General features: G+C 41.2%; 1 protein-coding gene across 4 annotated transcripts in view; it reads right to left on the bottom strand.

Moving 5' to 3' along the window:
- Positions 1–5,949: 5,949 nt before the first annotated feature.
- Positions 5,950–21,673, bottom strand: part of LOC140725646 (D-beta-hydroxybutyrate dehydrogenase, mitochondrial-like) — a 29,499-nt gene continuing 13,775 nt past the window's right edge. For all 4 annotated transcript variants that reach the window (XM_073041388.1, XM_073041387.1, XM_073041389.1 and 1 more), the window contains 3 exons: positions 19,539–19,680; positions 13,028–13,180; positions 5,950–8,686 (listed from right to left, as the gene is read on the bottom strand). In XM_073041388.1, coding sequence (XP_072897489.1) covers positions 8,217–8,686; positions 13,028–13,180; positions 19,539–19,680 — 765 coding nt within the window. In that variant the 3' untranslated portion in view covers positions 5,950–8,216. The remainder of the gene's footprint in view (positions 8,687–13,027; positions 13,181–19,538; positions 19,681–21,673) is intronic.

Here is a 21,673-nt window from a genome sequence, read left to right as displayed (position 1 = left end):
TCTTTTCCTCTTCTTCTTCCTCTGAACTTCCCAAAGAGTCTGTTTCTACTTCCGATCCACTTCCAATTTCACTTCCAGCCGTAGTTGAGGTTCGTAGTTTTGTTAATATCTGTTCATGCATACTTCCGCGCATGCGTTGTTCTTGCTGTTTCTTCTTAGAGACCGCCGACATTGCTGCAACTTCTCTTCCTGCATCATCAAAAATGCCATGTACTTCATCGGAAGGAGATCCAACTTGAGTCCGAGGCTTCACCGAAGCGGCTAGGCCTTTTTCCCTGCCGATTTGCGTCGTCTTCGAAGTAGTAACTTTCTTTTGTTTCAGTTTAGGAGCCACATCAAAAGATAATCCTGAGTTGCTTATAGTTAGTTTCTAATAGATATTTAATAACTCTTCTTCATTTAAACCTTATTTCATTACTTTTTGCGAGGGAGCTGGAATCCCAACGTCTCGACCCTACGTCATCACGTGACACCCCCTGCTGAAACTTATTGAGCTAAAGTCTCAGCTCCCCAGTCTAACTCTGGCCCACTTCAACAATAGCTGCTCCAGCTAAACCTAATTTCTTTTTATTGGCCCTTGCCGCGAGTCCAGTAACTCAATCTGAAGCTCCACAGAAAGTCTGAACAGGCCTCGCTCACTCTTTAAATCTGGCATGATACTTTTCCACAAGTAACTGACCCAAACGATCTCAAGCTCCGCTGAAATTGATCAAAGGACAAAAATAGCTAATAATGAACAGGGAAGTGTGGATCTTAGGAATGGAAAGAGAAAACTTTAAATATTTGCAAATAAAAACTTACAATAAAAAATCTCTTCTCAACATCATTTCATATCATGGTGGAGGGTGCAAGTAAAACTCAAGAAAACAACCTCTCCCTCAATGTCGCAAAAACAAAGAAGCTGGTTGTAGACTACAGGAGGAATGGAAACAAGCTAACCCCGATTGACATCAATGGATCTGGGGTGAAGAAGGTAAACAGCTTTAAGATCCTTGGCATACACATCACTGAGAATCTCACATGGTCTGTACATACTGGCTGTGTGGTGAGAAAGGCACAACAGCGCCTCTTTCACCTCAGACAGTTGAATAAGTTTGGTACGGGCCCCCAAAAGAACTTTCTACAGGGGCACAATTTAGAGCATTCTGAGTGGCTGCATCACTGCCTGGTATGGGAACTGTACTTCCCTCATTCGCAGGACTCTGCAGAGAGTGGTGTGGACAGCCCAGCACATCTGTAGATGTGAACTTTCCACTATTCACGATATTTATAAAGACAGGTGTGTTAAAAGGACCTGAAAGATCACTGGGGACCCGAGTCACTCCAACCACGAACTGTTCCAGCTGGTACCATCTGGGAAATGGTACCGCAACATAAAAGCCAGGACTAACAGGCTCCAGGACAGCTTCTTTCACCAGGCCATCAGACTGATTAATTCACACTGATACAATTGTATTTCTGTGTTATATTGAATGTCCTGTTGTACATACTATTTATTACAAATTACTATAAATTGCACATTGCACATTTAGACGGAGATGTAACGTAAAGATTTAAACACAAAGTGCACTGCAGATGCTGTGGTCAAATCAAGACGTACAAAAAAGCTGGATGAACTCAGCAGATCGGGCAGCATCCGTTGACTGCTTCTTTCAATGGATGCTGCCCGACCTGCTGAGTTCACCTAGCTTTTTTGTACATCTTAACGTAAAGATTTTTACTCTTCATGTATATGAAGGATGTAAGTAATGAAGGAGGGAGAGCAGTCAGATGCTTTGGTACTAATGACATAGGAAGGAAAAGCAGAGGTCCTGAAAAGAGATTTTAGAGAGCTAGGTAGAAAGCTGAGAAGCAGGGCCTCCAGCGTGGTAATTTCTGGATTGCTGCCTGTGCCATGCACCAGTGAGGGTAGAAACAGGATAATTTAGCAAGTAAATGCATGGCTGAGAAACTAGTGCAGGGAGCAGGACTTCAGGTTCTCAGTTCATTGCAATCTCTTCTGGGGGAGGTATGACCTGTTCAAAAGTGACGGGTTGCACCTGAACCGGGGGGGGGGGGGGGGGGGGCAACCAATATTCTCGCAGGGACGTTTGTTAGAGCTTTTGAGTAAGGTTTAATCTAATTTGGGAGGGGTGTGGGAACCAGAATGAAGGGACTCAGGATAGGACAGATGGTGAAAACCAAGGATAGTGTGCTGTCTGACTGTCAGGAAGGGTAGGCAGATGATCGGACATAATTGCAGCCAGCAGGGTGAGTATCAGTGCATTAGGGATGCAGAATCAAAAAGGGTAGCAAATACAGTACTCAAAGTGTTTTATTTCAATGCATGGAGTATAAGAAATGGAGTACAAGATCATGGTGGATGATGCCGTGGCCATTGCTGGATCGTGGCTGAAGGGTGGTTGTAGTTGGGAGCTGAATGTCCAAGGTTACACAATGTATCAGAGGGCTAGAGAGGTAGGCAGAGGGGGTGGTGTGGTTCTGCTGGTAAAGAATGGCATCAAATCAGCAGAAAGGTGCGACATAGGATCGGAAGATGTTGAATCCTTGTGGATTAAGTTAAGAAACTGCAAATGTAAGAGGATCCTGATGGCAGTTATCTACAGGCCTCCCAACAGCAGCTCGGATGTGGACCACAGATTACAACAGGAAGTAGAAGGACGTGTCAAAAGGGCAATGTTATGATAATCATGGGAGATTTTAACATGCAGGTTGATTGGGAAATTACTGTGGTATGAGAGAGGAGTTGGCCAAAGTAAATTGGAAGGAGCTGCTGGCAGGGATGTCAGCAGAGCAGCAATGGCGTGTGTTTCTGAGAAAAGTGAGGAAGGTGCAGGATAGATGTACTCCAAAAGTGAAGAAATACTCAAATGGCAATATAGTACAACCATGGCTGACAAGGGAAGTCAAAGCCAAAGTAAAAGCAAAAGAGAGAGCATACAACAAAGCAAAAATTAGCAGGAGGACAGAGGATTTTGAAGCTTTTAAAACCCTACAGAATCATTAGGAGGGAAAAGATTGAATATGAAAGCCAGCTAGCAAACAATATCAATGTGGATAGTAAAAGTTTTTTCATGTATGTAAAAAATAAAAGAAAGATGAGCTTGGATATAGGACTGCTAGAAAATGAGGCTGGAGAAATAATAACAGAGGACAAGGAGATGGCAGATGAACTAAAGGAGTATTTTGTATCAGTCTTCACTGTAGAAGACACTAGCGGTGTGCCAGATGTTGAAGGGTGCGAGGGAAAAGAAGTGAGTTCATCACTGTCTGGTACGGAGAGGCTACTGCACAGGAGCAAATGAAGCTGCAGAGGGTTGTAAACTTAGTCAGCTCTGTCCAGGACACCTTCAGGGAGCGATGTCTCAGAAAAGCAGCGTCCATTATTAAGGATCTCCAGCACCCAGTTTCTCACTGACACCATCAGGTAGGAGGTACAGAAGCCTGAAGACTCAGCAATTCCAGAACAGCTTCTTCCCCTTTGCCATCTGATTCCTAAATACACACTGAACCCTTGGACACTACCTTTTTTTAAAAATACATAGTATTTCTGTTTTTTGCATGATTTTTAATCTATTCAATACACGTATACTGTATAAAGTATACTGAATAAGATTTACTTATTTATTATTATTTTAATTTTTTTCTAGATTATGTATTGCATTGAACATCATATGCCAGTGATAATAAACCTGATTCTGATTCTGATACTATTACGAGGAAGGTGCTCAAAAAGCTGAAAGATGTAAGGGTACATAAGTCACCCAGATCCGATAGACTGCACCCCAGGGTTCTGAAAGAGGTAGTGGTAGAGATTGTGGAGGCATTAACAATGATCTTTCAAAATCATTGGACTCTGGCATGGCGCCAGAGGACTGGGAAATTGCAAGTGTCACTCCACTCTTTAAAAAAGGAGGAAGGCAGCAGAAAGGAAATTATAGACCAGTTAGCCTGATCTCAGTAGTTGGGAAGATGTTGGAGTCAATTTTTAAGGATGAGGTGATGGAGTACTTGGAGACACAGGACAAGAATGGACAAAGTCTGCATGGTTTCCTTAAGGGGAAATCTTGCCTGATGAACCTGTTGGAATTCTTTGAGGAGATTACTCGTAGGATAATTTATAGCTGAGAAGTGTGAGGTTCTACATTTTGGCAGGAATAATCCAAATAGAACATACAGGGTAAATGGTAGGGCATTGAGGAATGCTGTGGAACAGAGAGATCTAGGAATAACAGTGCATAGTTCCTTGAAGGTGGAGTCTCATGTAGATAGGGTGGTGAAGAAGACTTTTGGAACGCTGGCCTTTATAAATCAGAGCATTGAGTACAGAAGTTGGGATGTAATGTTAAAATTGTACAAGGCATTGGTAAGGCCAAATTTGGAATATTGTGTACAGTTCTGGTCACCGAAATATAGGAAAGATATCAATAAATTAGAGAGTGCAGAGACGATTTACTAGGATGTTACCTGGGTTTCAGCACTTAAGTTACAGAGAAAGGTTGAACAAGTTAGGTCTCTATTCATTGGAGCGTAGAAGGTTGAGGGGGGATTTGATCGAGGTATTTAAAATGTTGAGAGGGATAGATAGAGTTGACGTGAATAGGCTGTTTCCATTGAGAGCAGGGGAGATTCAAACGAGAGGACATGATTTGAGAGTTAGGGGGCAAAAGTTTAAGGGAAACACGAGGGGGTATTTCTTTACTCAGAGAGTGATAGCTGTGTGGAATGAGCTTCCTGTAGAAGTAGTAGAGGCCAGTTCAGTTGTGTCATTTAAGGTAAAATTGGATAGGTATATGGACAGGAAAGGAGTGGAGGGTTATGGGCTGAGTGCGGGTAGGTGGGACTAGGTGAGATTAAGAGTTCGGCACGGACTAGGAGGGCCGGAATGGCCTGTTTCCGTGCTGTGATTGTTATATGGTTATATGATAGATAAAGGAGATGTAGTGGATGTTGTATATTTGGACTTGCAAAAGGCCTTTGACAAGGTGCCGCACATAAGGCTGCTTACCAAGTTAAGAGCCTATGGTATTACAGAAAAGTTACTAACATGGTTAGAGCATTGGTTGATTGGTAGAAGGCAGCGAGTGGGAATAACAGAATCCCTTTCTGGTTAGCTGCAAATGGCTAGTGGTGTTTCACAGGGGTTGGCTGTTGGGCCTACTTCTTTTTATGCTGTATATTAATGGTGGAATAGATGGCTTTGTTGCCAAGTCTGCAGATGATACAATGATTGATGGAGGGGCAGGTAGTGTTGAGGAAACAGGTAGGCTGCAGAAGGACTTAGACTAATTAGCAGATGTGGTAAATGAAATATAATGTTGGAAAATGCACGGTCACGCACTTTGATAGTAGAAATAAATGTGCAGACTGTTTTCTAAATGGGGAGAAAATTCAAAAATCTGAGAGGAGTGGGAGTGGAAAAAAGAATCAGCCGTGATTTAATTGTGGAGCAGACTCGATGGGCCAAATGGTCTAATTCTGCTCCTGTCTTATAGTCCATGTCGAGCTATTATTCCTCCTGATCGCATCGATCTGCACCTAGACCATAGTCCTCCATCCGCCTCCCATCCATGTACCTATCTTAATTTCTCTTAAATGTTGAAATCAAACACACGTCCATCATTTCAGGCGGCAGCATGTTGCACACCCTCAAAGTTAAAGGTTCCTAACCTGGGGTCCACAGACCCCTTACTGAATGGTGTTGGTCCATGGCATAAAAGAAGACTGGGGACCTATGCTATCAGTGAAGAAGTCCCACCCCCCCTGCCCATGTTCCCCTTAAACATTTCACCTTTCTACCTTAACCCATGACCTCCAGTTCTAGTCTCGCGCAACCTCAGTGGGAAAAGCCTTCTTGCATTATCTATACCCTTCAGAATCTTCTTTGATGTTATATGGCACAGCATTTAATGTACCACAAATACAGTTGTGCAATAAACCTCACATGAATCTTGTGTAAATTGTTTTATTTTGAGTAAACTACATAATCTTGACACACAGTATCAATGAACTTCACCATTCACTTTGATCTAATGTCAGTAAGCACGTCATGTCCCATCTGCAGAGAGATATTTACCTTGCTCAAGGTTAGAGATTCAAAACAAGTTAATGATAACCTTTGTTTCGCAATCTGCATTATGCAGAGATGATTTCCCTCAGTCAATCCATTTCTCTGTTTACTGACTGGTTCATGTGAATGATTGGAGGGGATTTTGTCCTCTTTCTCAAAGCAGATTCACAACCAGCAAAATCTCCAACATAGAAAATGTATTTAAAAAATGGACTTCTTTTAACAAAAAAGGTAGAGGTCTTACTCAGAATAGTTTTGCACCACCTGTAGCAGACAACCAAAAATCACTGATTCTGCAGTCTATTCAGTGTTTCTATTTCTTTAACATAGCCTCAAATGTACCTTTCCTTCTCCTTTATGCCAATTTTAACAAATCATATATCAACTGTAGAGATGGAACCCATTAATAATGCAGATATTATTAATTATGTCAAAGCACATCCTGCAGTTGAAGACCAGTGGCATTTCCAAAAATACACCTGAGAGAAGATTCACATTAGTTCCCATGAACTGTCTTGTCTCTGTCCCTATTGACCTCATTCTTAAAAGCTCAAACCTTAAAACTGAACTGGAGTTTGTGCAAGAACTGAAGATATCAATACCAGAGGGCAAAATAGTATGGAGCTGTTCCAGATGTAGAACCAGATAGATATGAAAATTGGTAGAAACTGCAGATTATATTAATCAGATATTCTATTATTTAAACAATTTATTGCATCATTGCCTGCCTGTGATAACGAATGACTATGGAAATAATGGCTGTGCTGCCCAGTGGTTAAATATGTAGCTGTAAACAATGTTTGTTCAGTTCCTAGAAGTAGGATTACTTGACTTAAAATTAGAAGTCCCATTCAACAACTGGCACCAACCAGTCTTCAAAGAGACACCAATAAAGATGCATACATGATGTACAGCGTCATCAAATCAAGCCTCTTTTGGTGAACAGTATGCACAAGTGAGTTAGGATTATCAGTGATCATCACTGCTGCCTACCCATTTGAGACAGAATGGTGAAATACACCATACATGCCTCTCTTTACCTGCATTAGGTTTAAAGCTTAGTGAATTTATTTTCTGATACTTTGCAGGATCATAAGAGATCAAGAGAAAGGAATTGTACTCTTCTTGTGGAAGGTCCAACATCCCAGATTATATCATGAAGATGTACAATAGTCGGCTCTGGAATACAGTACATGTAAATACCAGCTTCACCTACAACAGGTAAATTCACTTCCATACAGTTAAAGTCAGAAAAAAAGCATCTCTCATGAATGCTCTGGCCCCTGCTAAAGTTCCATGAATTTTCTGGGATAGCTACCTTCAATAAACAGTACAATTAAGACAAATTTCAGAATCATACAGCATAAAAGGCTGTCTTTTGGCCCACTACATTTGTATCAAGCATCAAGGACCCACCTGTTCTAACTCTACACTGCTCCCATTACTTCTTCACTTATCCCAATTAACTCTTCATGTCAACCCTTACCTCACCAATTCTCCTGAAACCCACTTGCACTAAGGACAATTTACAGTAGCCATTAACCTACCAAACTTGCACATTTTTGGCACGTGCAAGGAAACTGGGCCACCTGAGGGAAAGCTATATAGTCACAGGCAAACCCTGTGGGTCAGGATTAAACTTAAGTTTATGCAACATCATTCCTTAACTTACAAAGTGGATGAATTCTGGGGAAACCTTAAGCAAAATTCTCAAATATCAAAAAGACCTGGTACAGTGTATTAAATGCATAGAAAGCATTTTTCGGTTCATTATATTGGAAAATCACTTCACAAATTGCAGACACGTCTCAAAGGAATCAATGATGATACAACAAAAAATTGCAAATCAAATGGGTGTGATGGCACGCTGTGCGCTGCTCCTCAATTGGAACCAGATGTCAGAAGTGAAGATGCAATATTCATTCAGTACAGTATTTTCTACTGCAAAATGCATCAAGTAAAAAATTATTGCATTCAAGTGCTTATAAAACCTACAGTATAACTAGGTTAATTTTTATGCAATTTTGCTGAGTAATCTTGGGTCAGGATAATAGTTAATGGACGCTAAGTAATAGAGCTGGAAGCATGAGGAAATTGGCGTAATATGTTAGAAGCAGATCATTCTGGTAACAAACTGGCAGGTTGGTTAATTTCCATACAACCAGTCGGCAACTGGCGTAGGTAAGTAGGTCATCATGTGCAATCTAATCCACCAGTAAGCATCCATTGGTTCATAACGAGTGTATGGATATTTGGAAGTTAGTGCATCAGTGATGGCATTAATAACTGAAGACATGTCTTTCGAACTGCTGGTACAGAAAGACTTCATTGCCATTGTCTGTCGATCAATATATCCTTTCCCATAATCTTCTTGAACAACTTCATCCGTTTCGTTCCACAGTCTGTGAGCTATGTTTTCAATACGATCGCGAGTAAGGATGTCTGTAGCAGCTATACAGTTCCCTGGCTCAATTATGCTGACACTAACACCCCAACGTTGCTGTTCATAACGCAGACAGTCTGAGAATGCCTCCATTCCATAATTTGAAATACAATAGGCAGACTGGCCAGAGATGCCAATGCGTCCAAACATGCTGGTGACATTCACAACACGGCCTGCAAAATAAATTCAAAGTCAAATTCAAAAAGGAGAATTAATTCTAGACTATAAATTTTTGAATTTTTTTCTACAGTTGAACTATTAAATTCTTTCAAAGACTTAGTACCACAGATTTATTCTGAATGTTATTACAGAATCACGAACTTATTATTCAAGAAGTACCCATTTCACTCACAGAATTTCACAATCACAAAATATTATTGAAAAAATGTACAAAATATATCTGAATACTTCATATTCCCCCAAAGCTTTCATTATTCATCATTATTAATTGGTTTCTAATCTCTGCTTTGTTCATTCTTGTTTGTGAGGACTGTTGATGTTCAATGACCATCACTAATCAAGGAAGCCATGAACCATTATTTTGGACAGTTGAAGTCCTGAGGTGTTTCCTGAGGTTGAGAATAGAAGGGCAAGGACACTCTCCTAGCTTGTGTCTTGAATTTATTTATTTTGTTTACGTAGAGACACAGCATGGTCACAGGCTCTTCTGGCCCAGCAAGCCTGGGCCACCCAAATACACTCATGTCATCAAACCTACTAACCTGGAAGTCTTTGCAAAGTGAGAGGAAACCAGAGCACCTGGCAGAAACCCACATGTTCATGGGGAGAACGTACAAACTCCTCACAGAAATTGATCCTGGATGATGTTAAGCTAACCATTATGCGGCCATGCTGTCCCAATGGTTTAAACGCTTTGGATAGGCAGGAGATGAGTCTCTTGCCATAGGTTACCCAGGCTTTGGCTTGGCATTGTGGCCACAGTAAGTTCAGCTCAATTTTGCATTCACGGCAAATCACATTCCACACTACAGAGTGCTGACATGGGAGTAAATGATGACACCCTTTTAAAAGTCAAAGGGAAATGTCGTAACAATCCCTTGCTGGGGAAAGCCATTACACAGTACCTGTGCAAGAACTTTGCAGCCATGCCTGAACATTGTCCAAGTATTGACTACATGCAAGCATGTAGTGTTCCAAATGGAGTTAATTCTTGAATAATTGTTACACTATTACTAATCCAAGACCTCCCAAAATTACTTGTAACTTCCTTATTTATTTTTAGGAGACATCTCGGAATTTATCCCTTTGCAATATATTTAAATATATTATTTATCAATTTTGGTTAGTTGGTTCACATCTCGCCTTTCAGAAATCTGTTCTAATTTATGGACAAACTCTTTTCACTTTGCTGTTGGATCTTATGCAATGATCTCTATTCTCAAGATACTCACCCATATTTGGTTCATCTACCAGCTCTACAACCCTTTATTAGCCTATTAATACATGGCTTAATGAGATATTCTCACCTCACTAATCTTATTCTGGAGTAACTTCTTTCATATCTTTCTCACATTTTAAAGTCAATAACATGCCTCAGTGATGTATTTTTTAACCATGGAACTCTAATCCCATTGACCTTAGCTACTCTCCTTATTTCCTCTGTCAATCCCTTTCCACAGGATGTATTGCTCCTTTCACCAGACTATTCACTGCCTATCCAGAAATACCCCTGATGTGTGTAACTTATTAGGCCATTTCAAAGTCATTACAATGTTAATTGCATTGCATTGCTATGAGTCTGGAGTCACACACATAAAGACAGCAGGTTTTCTTGCAGAATATATGTGTCTGAACCAGTAAACCAAATAGATTTTTACCACAATGGATTCATGGTCACCATTAATACCACATAATTTTGTATTCCAGATTTCTAATTATTGAAGGTACTTAATTCAAAATCTCTCTCTACTTTACTGGGATAAGAGTCATGTTTTCATGACTCTCGTTTGATGGAGGTTGAAGATAATGAAGCTTGCAACAACAAAAAACTACACTCAGTGGCCATTTTATTGGCTACAGGAGCATAACCTGGTATGCTTTAGCCCTTCCTCGTGCTGTACATTTAGAAGGGCTCTTCAGCACACCGCTGTTGTAACATATGGTTATTTGAGTTACCGGTGCCTTCCTGTCAGGTTGAATCAGTCTGGTTTTCTTCTCTGATCTCTCCCATTAACAAGGTGTTTTTGCTCACAAAGCTTCTGCTCACTGGATGTTTTTTTTTGTCTTTCACAATATTCTCTGTAAACCCTAGACCATTGTGCATGAAAATCCCAGGAAATCAGCAGTTTCTGAGATACTCAAACCACCCCATCTGGCACCAACAATCATTCCACTTTCAAAGTCACTTCGATCACATTTCTTCCCCATTCTGATGTTTGGTCTGAATCAAACTGAACTTTCTTGAATATGTCTGCATGCTTTTATTCACTGAGTTGCAGCCACATGATTGGCTGATTAGACATTTGCATTAATGAGCAGGTGTACCTAATGAAGTAGTCACTCAATCCGTGACTAGGCATCTACAAATCTTTACCAAAATAAGCATAATAAGAATGAAAGGACAAGCTCAAGACTTTTGATTTCATTGCATGGAAAGCAAACAATACTTGCCGATACATGTCAAGACCAGTGAGGCAAGAAACGTGCTTTGTAAACAAGGACTTAAATCCACACTCCAATGCCTTTGTGCAGACATTTTTTTTAAATCAGTGGAAAAAAAGGCAGATTTAGTGACTTGTGAATTATGTAACTATAGGGTTTAGAAGCAATAAATACCATAAGACATAGTAGCATAATTAACACATTCAACCCATCAAATCTGCTCTGCCATTTGATCATGGCTGATACAATTTCCAGACACATCAATATTACATACATATGTACCACACAAGTTATGAGCTTCCAGATTGCTTTGTCACATGAATACTGGATGTCAGCTGCATGGGTGAAAAAGTTCCTGCCCGTTAGATGGGCTGTCAGATGACTCACTGGCCATTCAAATCTGCTCTAGGTTTGGAAACAGCAACGCAGTTTGCAAGTCAAATCATTCAGCCAACAACCAGAAGTACTGGAGAAACAGCCAGTACTTCACATCTGGTTGGAAAGTGACTGAATCATGTGAGTCTCACTGATTCACTGAACTTCCTGTACTCCAATGGGCAAACAATGAGGGGAACTGTTGTCAGAAGATATGAAAGGACATTAAGGATGCTGTCACTATTAGTTTGAAACCACAGTCATCAACTAAGGCTCTCATTCAGGGCAAGAGACGACTCTACCAATATTTTTCCAGTGCACTTCGATAGCCGAGGCCTTAGAATGAAAGGAAAAGGGAAAAAATAAGGTATCTGCCTCAGTCTGGCACAGAAAGATAGCAGGATTGTTTGAAGAAAGGGTGATGGTGTTCTGGGTGAAGGGAAGGCACCAAATTAATGCCAACATTTTGATGATCATTAATGAAGTTGATTGAAAACAACTTGCAGTTGAGGCTGCAACAAATCCATTACTTCACCTGTGGGCAGTGACAAGAAGGAATAATGTATGCTGTAGGAGGCAACAGTGCTTAAATACAGAGGTCATCAGAGCAAGCAAGGCTGCACACATGGCTTTCCACAGACACAAATATGACCGTGTGTTGCAAAGCTCATCATGGCCTCCTTTACAGCCATGATAAGGCCACACTCAAGTTGGAAGAAAAACTCCTTAGATTCCCTCTGGGTAGCCTCCAACGTGATGGCAGGACAATCGATTTCTTGAACTTCCCATTATTGTTTCTCCTCCTCTCTTTCACCATTTCCCATTCCTGTTTCCTTCTCACACCTTCTTCCTGCCCATCGCCTCCTTCTAGTGCTCCTCCCCCTTCCCTTTCTTCCATGGCCTTTTGTCCTCTCCTATCAGATTCCCACTTCTCCCGCCCTTAATCTCTTTCACTAGTCAACTACCCAGCTCTTTACCTCATCCTTCTCCTAGTTTCACCTATCACCCACCACCTTGTATGTCTTCCTCCCTCCCCCCACCTTCTTAGTCTGACTCCTTCTCCCCTTCCTTTCCAGAGCTGATGAGGGTCTCGGCCCAAAATGTTGACTGTTTACTCTTTTCCATAGATGCTGCCTGGCCTGCTGAGTTCCTCCAGCATTGTGTGTGTCTGTTGCTTTGGATTTAAAGCATCTGTAGATTTTCTTGTGTTCATCATGTTTTACCTTTATACTGATTTTTGGACAAATGTAAGAAACATTTTTTTCAAATGGAGTGGGGCATTTTTTTCTCTAATACAGAAAAAGACATTGAAGTTTTGTTCACAAATATAGTATTCACAGATATCAACCTGCATAGATAGCAAAACGAAACACAGAAAGTAAAATGACTGAAATCACATTATAAATACCAGATCGGTGAGGGCTTCTTCAATCAATACACAGTTAAATTCTTAATTCAAAACTGTGCAAGTCCATTAGTTGATATTGATCTATGATTTAAAACACAGTTTTACTCACCCTTCGCTCGCCGGATAAGGGGAAGGAAGGCCTTAGTTACTCGGATGGTTCCCCATAAGTTGACATCTGCAACTTCCTTGTAATGTGCCATACTTGTAAATTCCACCTCCCCAAAAGTGGAAATGCCAGCATTGTTCACCATGCCCCAAAGTCCTGAATAAAGGGCACAACGTATTCAATCAGTGCAGTGCTGATATATAAATTCATCAAGTACCATACCACCCTCTGTGTCAGGTGCAATGGATTAAGAACTGCTACAGTTGACCTATAGTTTGAAACTCTCCATTGGAAAATTTTCTGGACAAACAAAATACTAATCTGATTATCACTATTTCCTGACTAAATAAAAATTACAGCTCTGCTTGCTTTTTGATTTCTAGTTATTACCTACTGAACAGTAACTGTGGATTCCACTTTTTTTTAGGCCTTTCAACCAAAGGGACTAACAAAGATTTAAACTGAAATTAGAAGAGGACCGTGACAAAGGAAAACCATTGAGCTAGTGCTGGATCATGAATAGCAACAATGATTATGATGCTTCTTAGTGGTATTTGCCTTCCCTCACAACCAATAAGATTTGCATTTTTCCCAGAATAAATGATACAACTAGTTCAAAATGATGAATCTCACCAAGTGTCTGTATGTCTGTGCTTTATTTCACATTAAAACAAAAAGAAACTGGATTATTAATTTAAATTGCACTAGATCCAGTTTATTCCATTACACCATTACCGTGCCATGCCTTCCACAATAAGAATTACCATGTTTTCGTGAGGTAATATAATGAGGACATGATGCTTTAGCATCTGTACTCATGATATCCAGCATCTTTTATTAACGAATTAAGGTAACGGGCACCAGCAAATTCAAGGTTATCCCTGCTTACTGAATAAAGATGTTCCACAAAGTGGTCACCTAATTTGCATTTAGCTTCTCAAACATGAAGGAGAGAACACCGCATACAGTACACAAGGAAGTGAAATACAATTATTGTTACACCTGGAATGCCTTTGTACGTCCCTGAATGCTGATAATCACAGAAGCAAACAAACAAGTGTTGCAGTGCATGTAACAAGAGTTACATGAGAAGGTGCTACAAGAAAGTGAATGGCTGCTGGGAACAGAAGAGCAAACCAGGGAGCCACAAAGGGGAAGGCCCCTTTATAATGCTGAAAAGAGAAGGGAAGTAGTGCCCGGTGGTGAAATTGCTTTGAGGACAGTGGAGAGAATGATGCATTAAGTGTGATGTGGTGGTGGGGTGGAAATTAAGGACAAGAGAACTCCTTCCTTGCTCGAAACATGGACTGTTGCGTTCCCCCCCCCCCCCCCCATTGGTGCTGACTAACCCACTCATTTACTCCAGCTTCCAGCATTTTCAAACCCTTGGGCCTCCTGAAATATAATCGAGACCACTGTGAGAGTATGTGGGCTTATACTGGCTGTTTGCAGTTAGCCCTATCCTCCAAGGTGGAAACAGATGCAGAAAGAAGTCAGAGATGGACAATGTAAAAGTGACAACTGGACTGAAATTGGCAGCAAAAATGAGAAAAGGCTTGAGTTCTCTTTAAGTGCAGAAGATCTGTGAAGAGGACCAGCATAGGACTGATAAAAGTATCACATATCACACAATAGGCTTGGGCCTATTAGAGTTCCTCACAAAAAGTTCTTCGAGCTTCCTCTTATTACTTTCAAATCTAATTTCAAACTTCATCATGCTGGAATTTGTGATAGATGGTGGACATTTATCTGTCCTACTCCACATGTCAACCAAAAAAAGACTAGGTTCCAGCAAAGCAACAGAAAAATAGGAAATCAGTGAAGATGAAATCAGTGAGATTCATTAACCCAAGATGAATCTCATTGAAGTCAAGAGAACTGTTCCATAACCGATTAACATGGATTAGTACGTGGAACTACGATGTTGTGGCCATTACTGAAACTTGGTTGGAGGAAGGGCAGGATTGGATGATGAAGGTCCCGGGGTTGAGGTGTTTTAAAAGGAACAGGATGGGAGGTAGAAAAGTGGGCGGGGGGGAGTGGCATTGCTGGTCAGGGATAGTATCACGGCTATAGAAAGGGAGGACGCTGCAGAAGGAGTGTCCATGGAGTCAGTCTGGGTGGAAGTCAGAAATAAGAAGAGATCAATCACTGTGCTGGGAGTAGTCTATAGGCCCCCAAATAGCCCTCGGGACACCAAGGAGCAGATAAGCAGGCAGATTTTAGAATGGTGCAGGTAATACAGGGTAGTAGTTATGGGTGATTTCAACTTCACTCATATTGACTGGCACCTCCTGAGTGCAAGGGGGATAGATTGTGCTGAATTTGTCAGGTGTGTTCAAGAAGGATTCCTGGCACAGTATGTGGACCGGCCGACAAGAGGAGAGGCTATACTGGATCTAGTTCTGGGTAATGAACCTGGTCAGGTGACAGACCTCTTGGTGGGGGAGCATTTTGGTGAGAGTGACCACAACTCCCTTAGCTTCAGCATAGCTATGGAAAGGGATAAAATCAGATGAAATGGTAAAGTGCTTAACTGGGGAAGGGCTAACTTTGAAGGGATGAGGCAAGAACTAGTGAGAGTAAATTGGAAACAGATGTTCAAAGGGGAAAGCACAGAAGTAATGTGGGAGAAGTTTAGGGACCACTTGAGCTGGGTTCAGGATAGTTTTGTCCCACTGAGGCAAGGAAGATATGGTAGGAAAAGGGAACCGTGGCTGACGAAACATGTGAGGCAACTCATCAAGAGGAAAAAGGAAGCATATTTTAGATATAAGAAGCAGGAAGTAGGAGGGGCTTATGAGAAATATAGGATAGCCAGGAAGGAGCTAAAGAAAGGACTTAGGAAGGCTCGAAGGGGTATGAGAAGGCCTTGGCATGTAGGATTAAGGAGAACCCCAAGGCGTTCTATGCATATGTGAAGAATAGGAGGATGACGAGAAAGAAGGTGGGACTGCTAAAGCATAAAGAGGGCAACATGTGCCTGGAGACAGAGGAAGTTGGGGAGGTGCTAAATGAATACTTTGCTTCAGTATTCACAAATGAAAAGGATCTTGATCAGGATGAGGTCGAAGTAGAGTGGGTCTATGTGCTGGACAATGTGGAGATTAAGAAAGAAATGCTGGATCTTCTTAAAAACATTAAGATTGATAAATCCCCAGGGCCGGATATGATATACCCCAGGTTGTTGTGGGAATTGAGAGAAGAGATCGCAGGAGCATTAGCTATGATCTTTGAATCCTCTTTGTCTGCAGGGGAAGTGCCGGAGGACTGGAGAATGGCAAATGTAGTTCCCTTGTTTAAAAAAAGTAATAGGGAGAAACCTGGGAACTATAGACTGGTGAGTCTTATGTCGGTGGTATGCAAACTACTGGAAAGGATTCTTAAGGATAGGATCTACGAGCATTTGGAGAAGTACAGTCTACTCATGGATAGTCAACGTGGCTTTGTGAAGGGAAGATCATGCCTCACGAGCCTGATTGAGTTTTTTGAAGAGGTAACAAAAGAAATTGATGAGGGTAGGGCAGTGGATGTGGTCTACATGGACTTTAGCAAAGCATTTGACAAGGTCCCTCATGAGAGACTCATCCAGAAAGTCACGAGGCATGGGATAAGTGGAACCTTGGCTGTTTGGATAAAAAAATTAGCTTAAAGGAAGGAAGCAGAGGGTAGTTGTGGAAGGAAAGTATTCTGCCTGGAGGTCGGTGACTAGTGGAGTGCCGCAGGGATCTGTCCTGGGACCCCTGCTATTTGTGATTTTTATAAATGACCTGGATGTAGAGACGGAAGGATGGGTAAGTTTGCGGATGACACAAAGATTGGAGGAGTTGTGGATGGAGCTGTAGGTGGTCGAAGGTTACAAGAGGATATAGACAGGCTGCAGAGTTGGGCAGAAAAATGGCAGATGGAGTTCAATCCGGACAAGTGTGAGGTGATGAATTTTGGAAGGATAAACCAGAAGACTGAGTACAGGATTAATGGTCAGTTACTTAGGAGTGTGGGTGAACAAAGGGACCTTGTGGTTCAAATCCATACATCCCTCAAGGTCACTGCACAGGTTGATAGGGTAGTTAAGAAGGCCTATGGAATGCTAGGCTTCATTAACAGGGGGATTGAGTTCAAGAGTAGAGAGGTCATGTTGCAACTCTACAAATCTCTGGTGAGACTGCACTTAGAGTATTGTGTTCAATTCTGGTCACTTCATTATAGGAAGGATGTGGAAGCTATGGAGAGGGTGCAGAGGAGATTTACCAGGATGCTGCCTGGTTTGGAGAACGAGCCATATGAAGCAAGGTTAGCAGAGCTGGGACTTTTCTCTTTGGAGCATAGAAGAATAAGAGGGGACTTGATAGAGGTCTACAAGATTATGAGAAGCATAGATAGGGTGGATAGTCAGTACCTGTTTCCCAGGGCACCAACAGCAAACACCAGAGGGCATATGTACAAAATTAAAGGAGGGAAGTTTAGGAGAGACATCAGGGGTAAGTTTTTTTTTGGTTTTTTTTTTAAACACAGGAGGGTTGTGAGTGCCTGGAATGATTTGCCAGGGATGGTGGTGGAGGCTAAAACAATAGGGGTATTTAAGAGCCTCTTGGACAGACACATGGATGAAAGAAAAATGGAGGGTTATGGGGTAGTGTGGGTTTAGTAATTTTTTTAAGGATTATATGGGTCAGCACAACATGGAGGGCAGAAGGGCCTGTACTGTGCTGTAGTGTTCTATATTTCTATAAAAACATTCAATGCTCTCAGTCATTTCTTGATGGCACAGAGTCAAATTGGCTAGAGATTGGCTTCCATTTAGAATAGCAGCAAACTGAGGTGCTTGTAGTTAACAAAACCATGCACTACTGGATGTTAGTTCACATGGTTGCAACTTTTTTCTTATTTAAATAAAAAGAAAGGCAAAATAAACCTAAGGTTTCTTTTCTTGATACGTTTGGTTTAAAAACTAAACATGAACGTGCCCCAGTACAAATTATATTAACTTGTTGCAATCTTATCACATTTAGAACTTGGATGAAATCCAACTAATGAAATTATAAGATTAATTTCTGATGCTTTTGATTACAAAAAGTCCTACACAAACTATATTCAGTTAAACCTAACCAAGGGCAAGTACACATTACAAAACCACTAATGATGTTAAAATAAATTAGCAACTTTGTTCAGCTAATATCAAAAGGCATCTGCAATGAAAAATGTAGAGGTAATCTATCAGGATTCACTTAATTGCATTTGTTTTTTTTGAGAAAAGCACTACTTTTGATGCACATTGGTGGTAACAAAAAGTAACTGCTGTTACTGATACTTGCATATGTCATCTATCATTTAACTGCACTGTCAGGCTACTCATGACTTTTGTGGTTCACAGTAAAACCACATGCAGAGTGAATGCTTTTCTAGATATCACAGATTACTGCATATTCTGAAAAAATATTCAAAACTGTCCAATAAAATCTGGTTATCACAGATCAATTTCATCTGCAATACAGAAAGTTCAAAAGTAGGGTGAAGAACAGAAAATCCTACAAAAAAGTAGTGGATATGGCCCTCATCCATCACGGGTAAAGTTCTCCAAACCTTTCCGCACATCTACGTGAAATGCTGTCACAGGAAAGTACCATCTATCATCAGAGACCCCTCACTGCCACCATCTGAGACATGATCTTTTCCGCTGCTGCTATCAGGAAGAGCAGGGTGAGCCTCACGACTCACACCACCAGGTTCAGGAAGAGTTACCACCCCTCAACCATCAGGCTCTTGAACCAAAGGGTATAACTTCACTTGCCCTATCATTGAAAATTTCCCCCAGCCAGAGGACTCACTCACAAGGACTCCATCTCATGTTCATGATACATATTGCTTATTTATTATTATTATTATTATTATTATTATTATTTATTCTTTTTGTATTTGCACAGTTTGTTGTCTTCTGCACTTTGGGTGAACACTCTAGTTGGGCAGTGTTTCATTGATTTGGTTATGGTTATTATTATATAGATTTTTTGAGTGTGGTGACAAGAAAAGGAATCTCAGGGTTGTATGTAGTGAAACTTATGCAATCTGATAATAAAATTCACTTTGAACTTTGAAGAAACTTAAGAAAAATGGCCCCTTCATCTCCACACTAATCATTTTTACTATGGCATATCAGCATTTCACTATCCCGATCAATAGTGTCTCAAGTTAAAACAGAACACACTGGAAATGCCCAACAAGTAAGGCAGCATCTGTGTAGAAGCAAGGTTAACATAAAGATTTCAGATTGCTGATATTTCATCAGGATTCTAATGCAAGATTATCAACCCAAATGTTAGCTCTATTTCTTCCTCATGGTAGCTACCTGACAAGTATTTCCAGATTTTCTCTTTTTTATTCTATTTCCAGTTTTTTTTTTATCAGTTTTGAAAATTAAGTACTGTTTTATGTTAACGAACAGAGTAACCTCAAGGACATTTTGTTAAATTATCCGGCTGATATAACACAGTCCAATGTAGAACCCAGAGCATACCCTTCTCCGGATCCCTCAAATGTCTCCTTACAAATTCCTCCGCCTGTAGCACTTCCTCATCTGAGCAAATGTTCATTTGAAGAACCTTTAGACGCTCACATTTCTTCTTCTCAAGCATTCGAGCACCTTCGCCGTTTTTATCCTTCCAAAGAAAAATACAATTACACCACATTTTTAAAAACCACGTCTAAATTAAGACCATTTGTCCCCAGTGGAGCAGCATTAAACAGAATGATTCCACATAAAGAGAGAGATAAAGACACTGGCTTTATTTGTCACAGGTACATTGAAACATACAGTGAGATTTGTTGTTTGTGCCAACGACTGACACAGACGAAGAATGTGCTGAGAGCAGCCTGTAAGTGTTGCCACACTTCCAGTGTCGACATGGCATGCCCACAATTACAGTACTAACCCTTGCGTCTTTGGAATGTGGGAGGAACTCAGAGCACCTAGAGGAAATCTATATGGTCCAAACTCCTTACAGAGAGCAGCAGGAATTGAATCCTAACTGCTGGTGCTGTATAGTATTGCACTAACCATTATCCTGAATTACCCAACATGGACCAGCACAGCAGTGGAATGTGATATGTGACACCACCAGGTTCAAGAACAGTTACTACCCCTCAACCATCAGGCTCTTGAACAAAAGAAGATAATTACACTCATTCTATTTCTGTGGTTCCCACACCGATTATCTCAAATTTAGGGCTCTTTATCTTGTTATTTATTGCTATTTATTTATATTTGCATGTGCACAGTTTGGTGTTCATTGATTCTACTTACGGTTATTGTTCCGTAGATTTGCAAAGTATTCTCACAGGAAAAAGAATCTTGGGGCTGCATGTGGTGACATGTACGTAAAAACATAGAAAACCTACAGCACTATACAAGCCCTTTGGCTCACAAAGTTGTGCCAAACTTGTCCATACCTTAGAAACTACTAGGCTTACCCATAGCCCTCTATTTTACTAAGCTCAATGTACCTATCCGAAAGTCTCTCAAAAGACCCTATCGTATCCACCTCCACCACCGTTGCCGGCAGCCCATTCCATGCACTCACCACTCTCTGCGTAAAAAACCTACCCCTGACATCTCCTCTGTACTTACTCCCCAGCACCTTAAACCTGTGTCCTCTTCTGACAACCATTTCAGCCCTGGGAAAAAGCCTCTGACTATCCACACGATCAATGCCTCTCATCATCTTATACACCTCTATCAGGTCACCTCTCATCCTCCATCGCTCCAAGGAGAAAAGGCTGAGTTCACTCAACCTGTTTTCATAAGGCATATTCCCCAATCCAGGCAACATCCTTGTAAATCTCCTCTCCACCCTTACTATGGCTTTCACATCCTTCCTGTAGTGAGGCCTTCAGAACTGAGCACAGCACTCCAAGTGGGGTCTGACCAGGGTCCTATATAGCTGCAACATTACCTCTCAGCTCCTAAATTCAATTCCACGATTGATGAAGGCCAATGCACCATATGCCTCCTTAACCACAAAATGAACCTGTGCAGCAGCTTTGAGTGTCCTATGGACTCGGACCCCAAGATCCCTCTGATCCTCCACACTACCAAGAGTCTTACCATTAATACAATATTCTGCCATCATATTTGACCTACCAAAATGAACCACCTCACACTTATCTGGGTTGAACTCCATCTGCCACTTCTCAGCCCAGTTTTGCATCTTATCAATGTCTTGTTGTAACCCCTGACAGTCCTCCACACTATCGACAACACCTCCAACCTTTGTGTTGTCAGCAAACTTACTAACCCATCCCTCCACTTCCTCATCCAGGTCATTTATAAAAATCACAAAGAGTAAGGATCCCAGAACAGATCCCTGAGGCACACCACTGGTCACCAACCTCCATACAGAATATGTCCCGTCTACAACCACTCTTTGCCTTCTGTGGGCAAGCCAGTTCTGGATCCACAAAGCAATGTCCTCTTGGATCCCATACCTCCTTACTTTCTCAATAAGCCTTGCATGGGGTACCTTATCAAATGCCTTGCTGAAATCCATATACACTACATCTACTGCTCTTCCTTCATCAACGTGTTTAGTCACATCCTCAAAATATTCAATGAGGCTCATAAGGCACGACCTGCCCTTGACAAAGCCATGCTGA

The sequence above is a fragment of the Hemitrygon akajei genome, chromosome 3 (assembly GCF_048418815.1).
Source record: "Hemitrygon akajei chromosome 3, sHemAka1.3, whole genome shotgun sequence".
In the NCBI taxonomy this organism is placed as follows: domain Eukaryota; kingdom Metazoa; phylum Chordata; class Chondrichthyes; order Myliobatiformes; family Dasyatidae; genus Hemitrygon; species Hemitrygon akajei.
The sequence above is the reverse complement of the archived record's forward strand: the minus strand, read 5'-3'. Positions and strand labels throughout refer to the sequence as shown.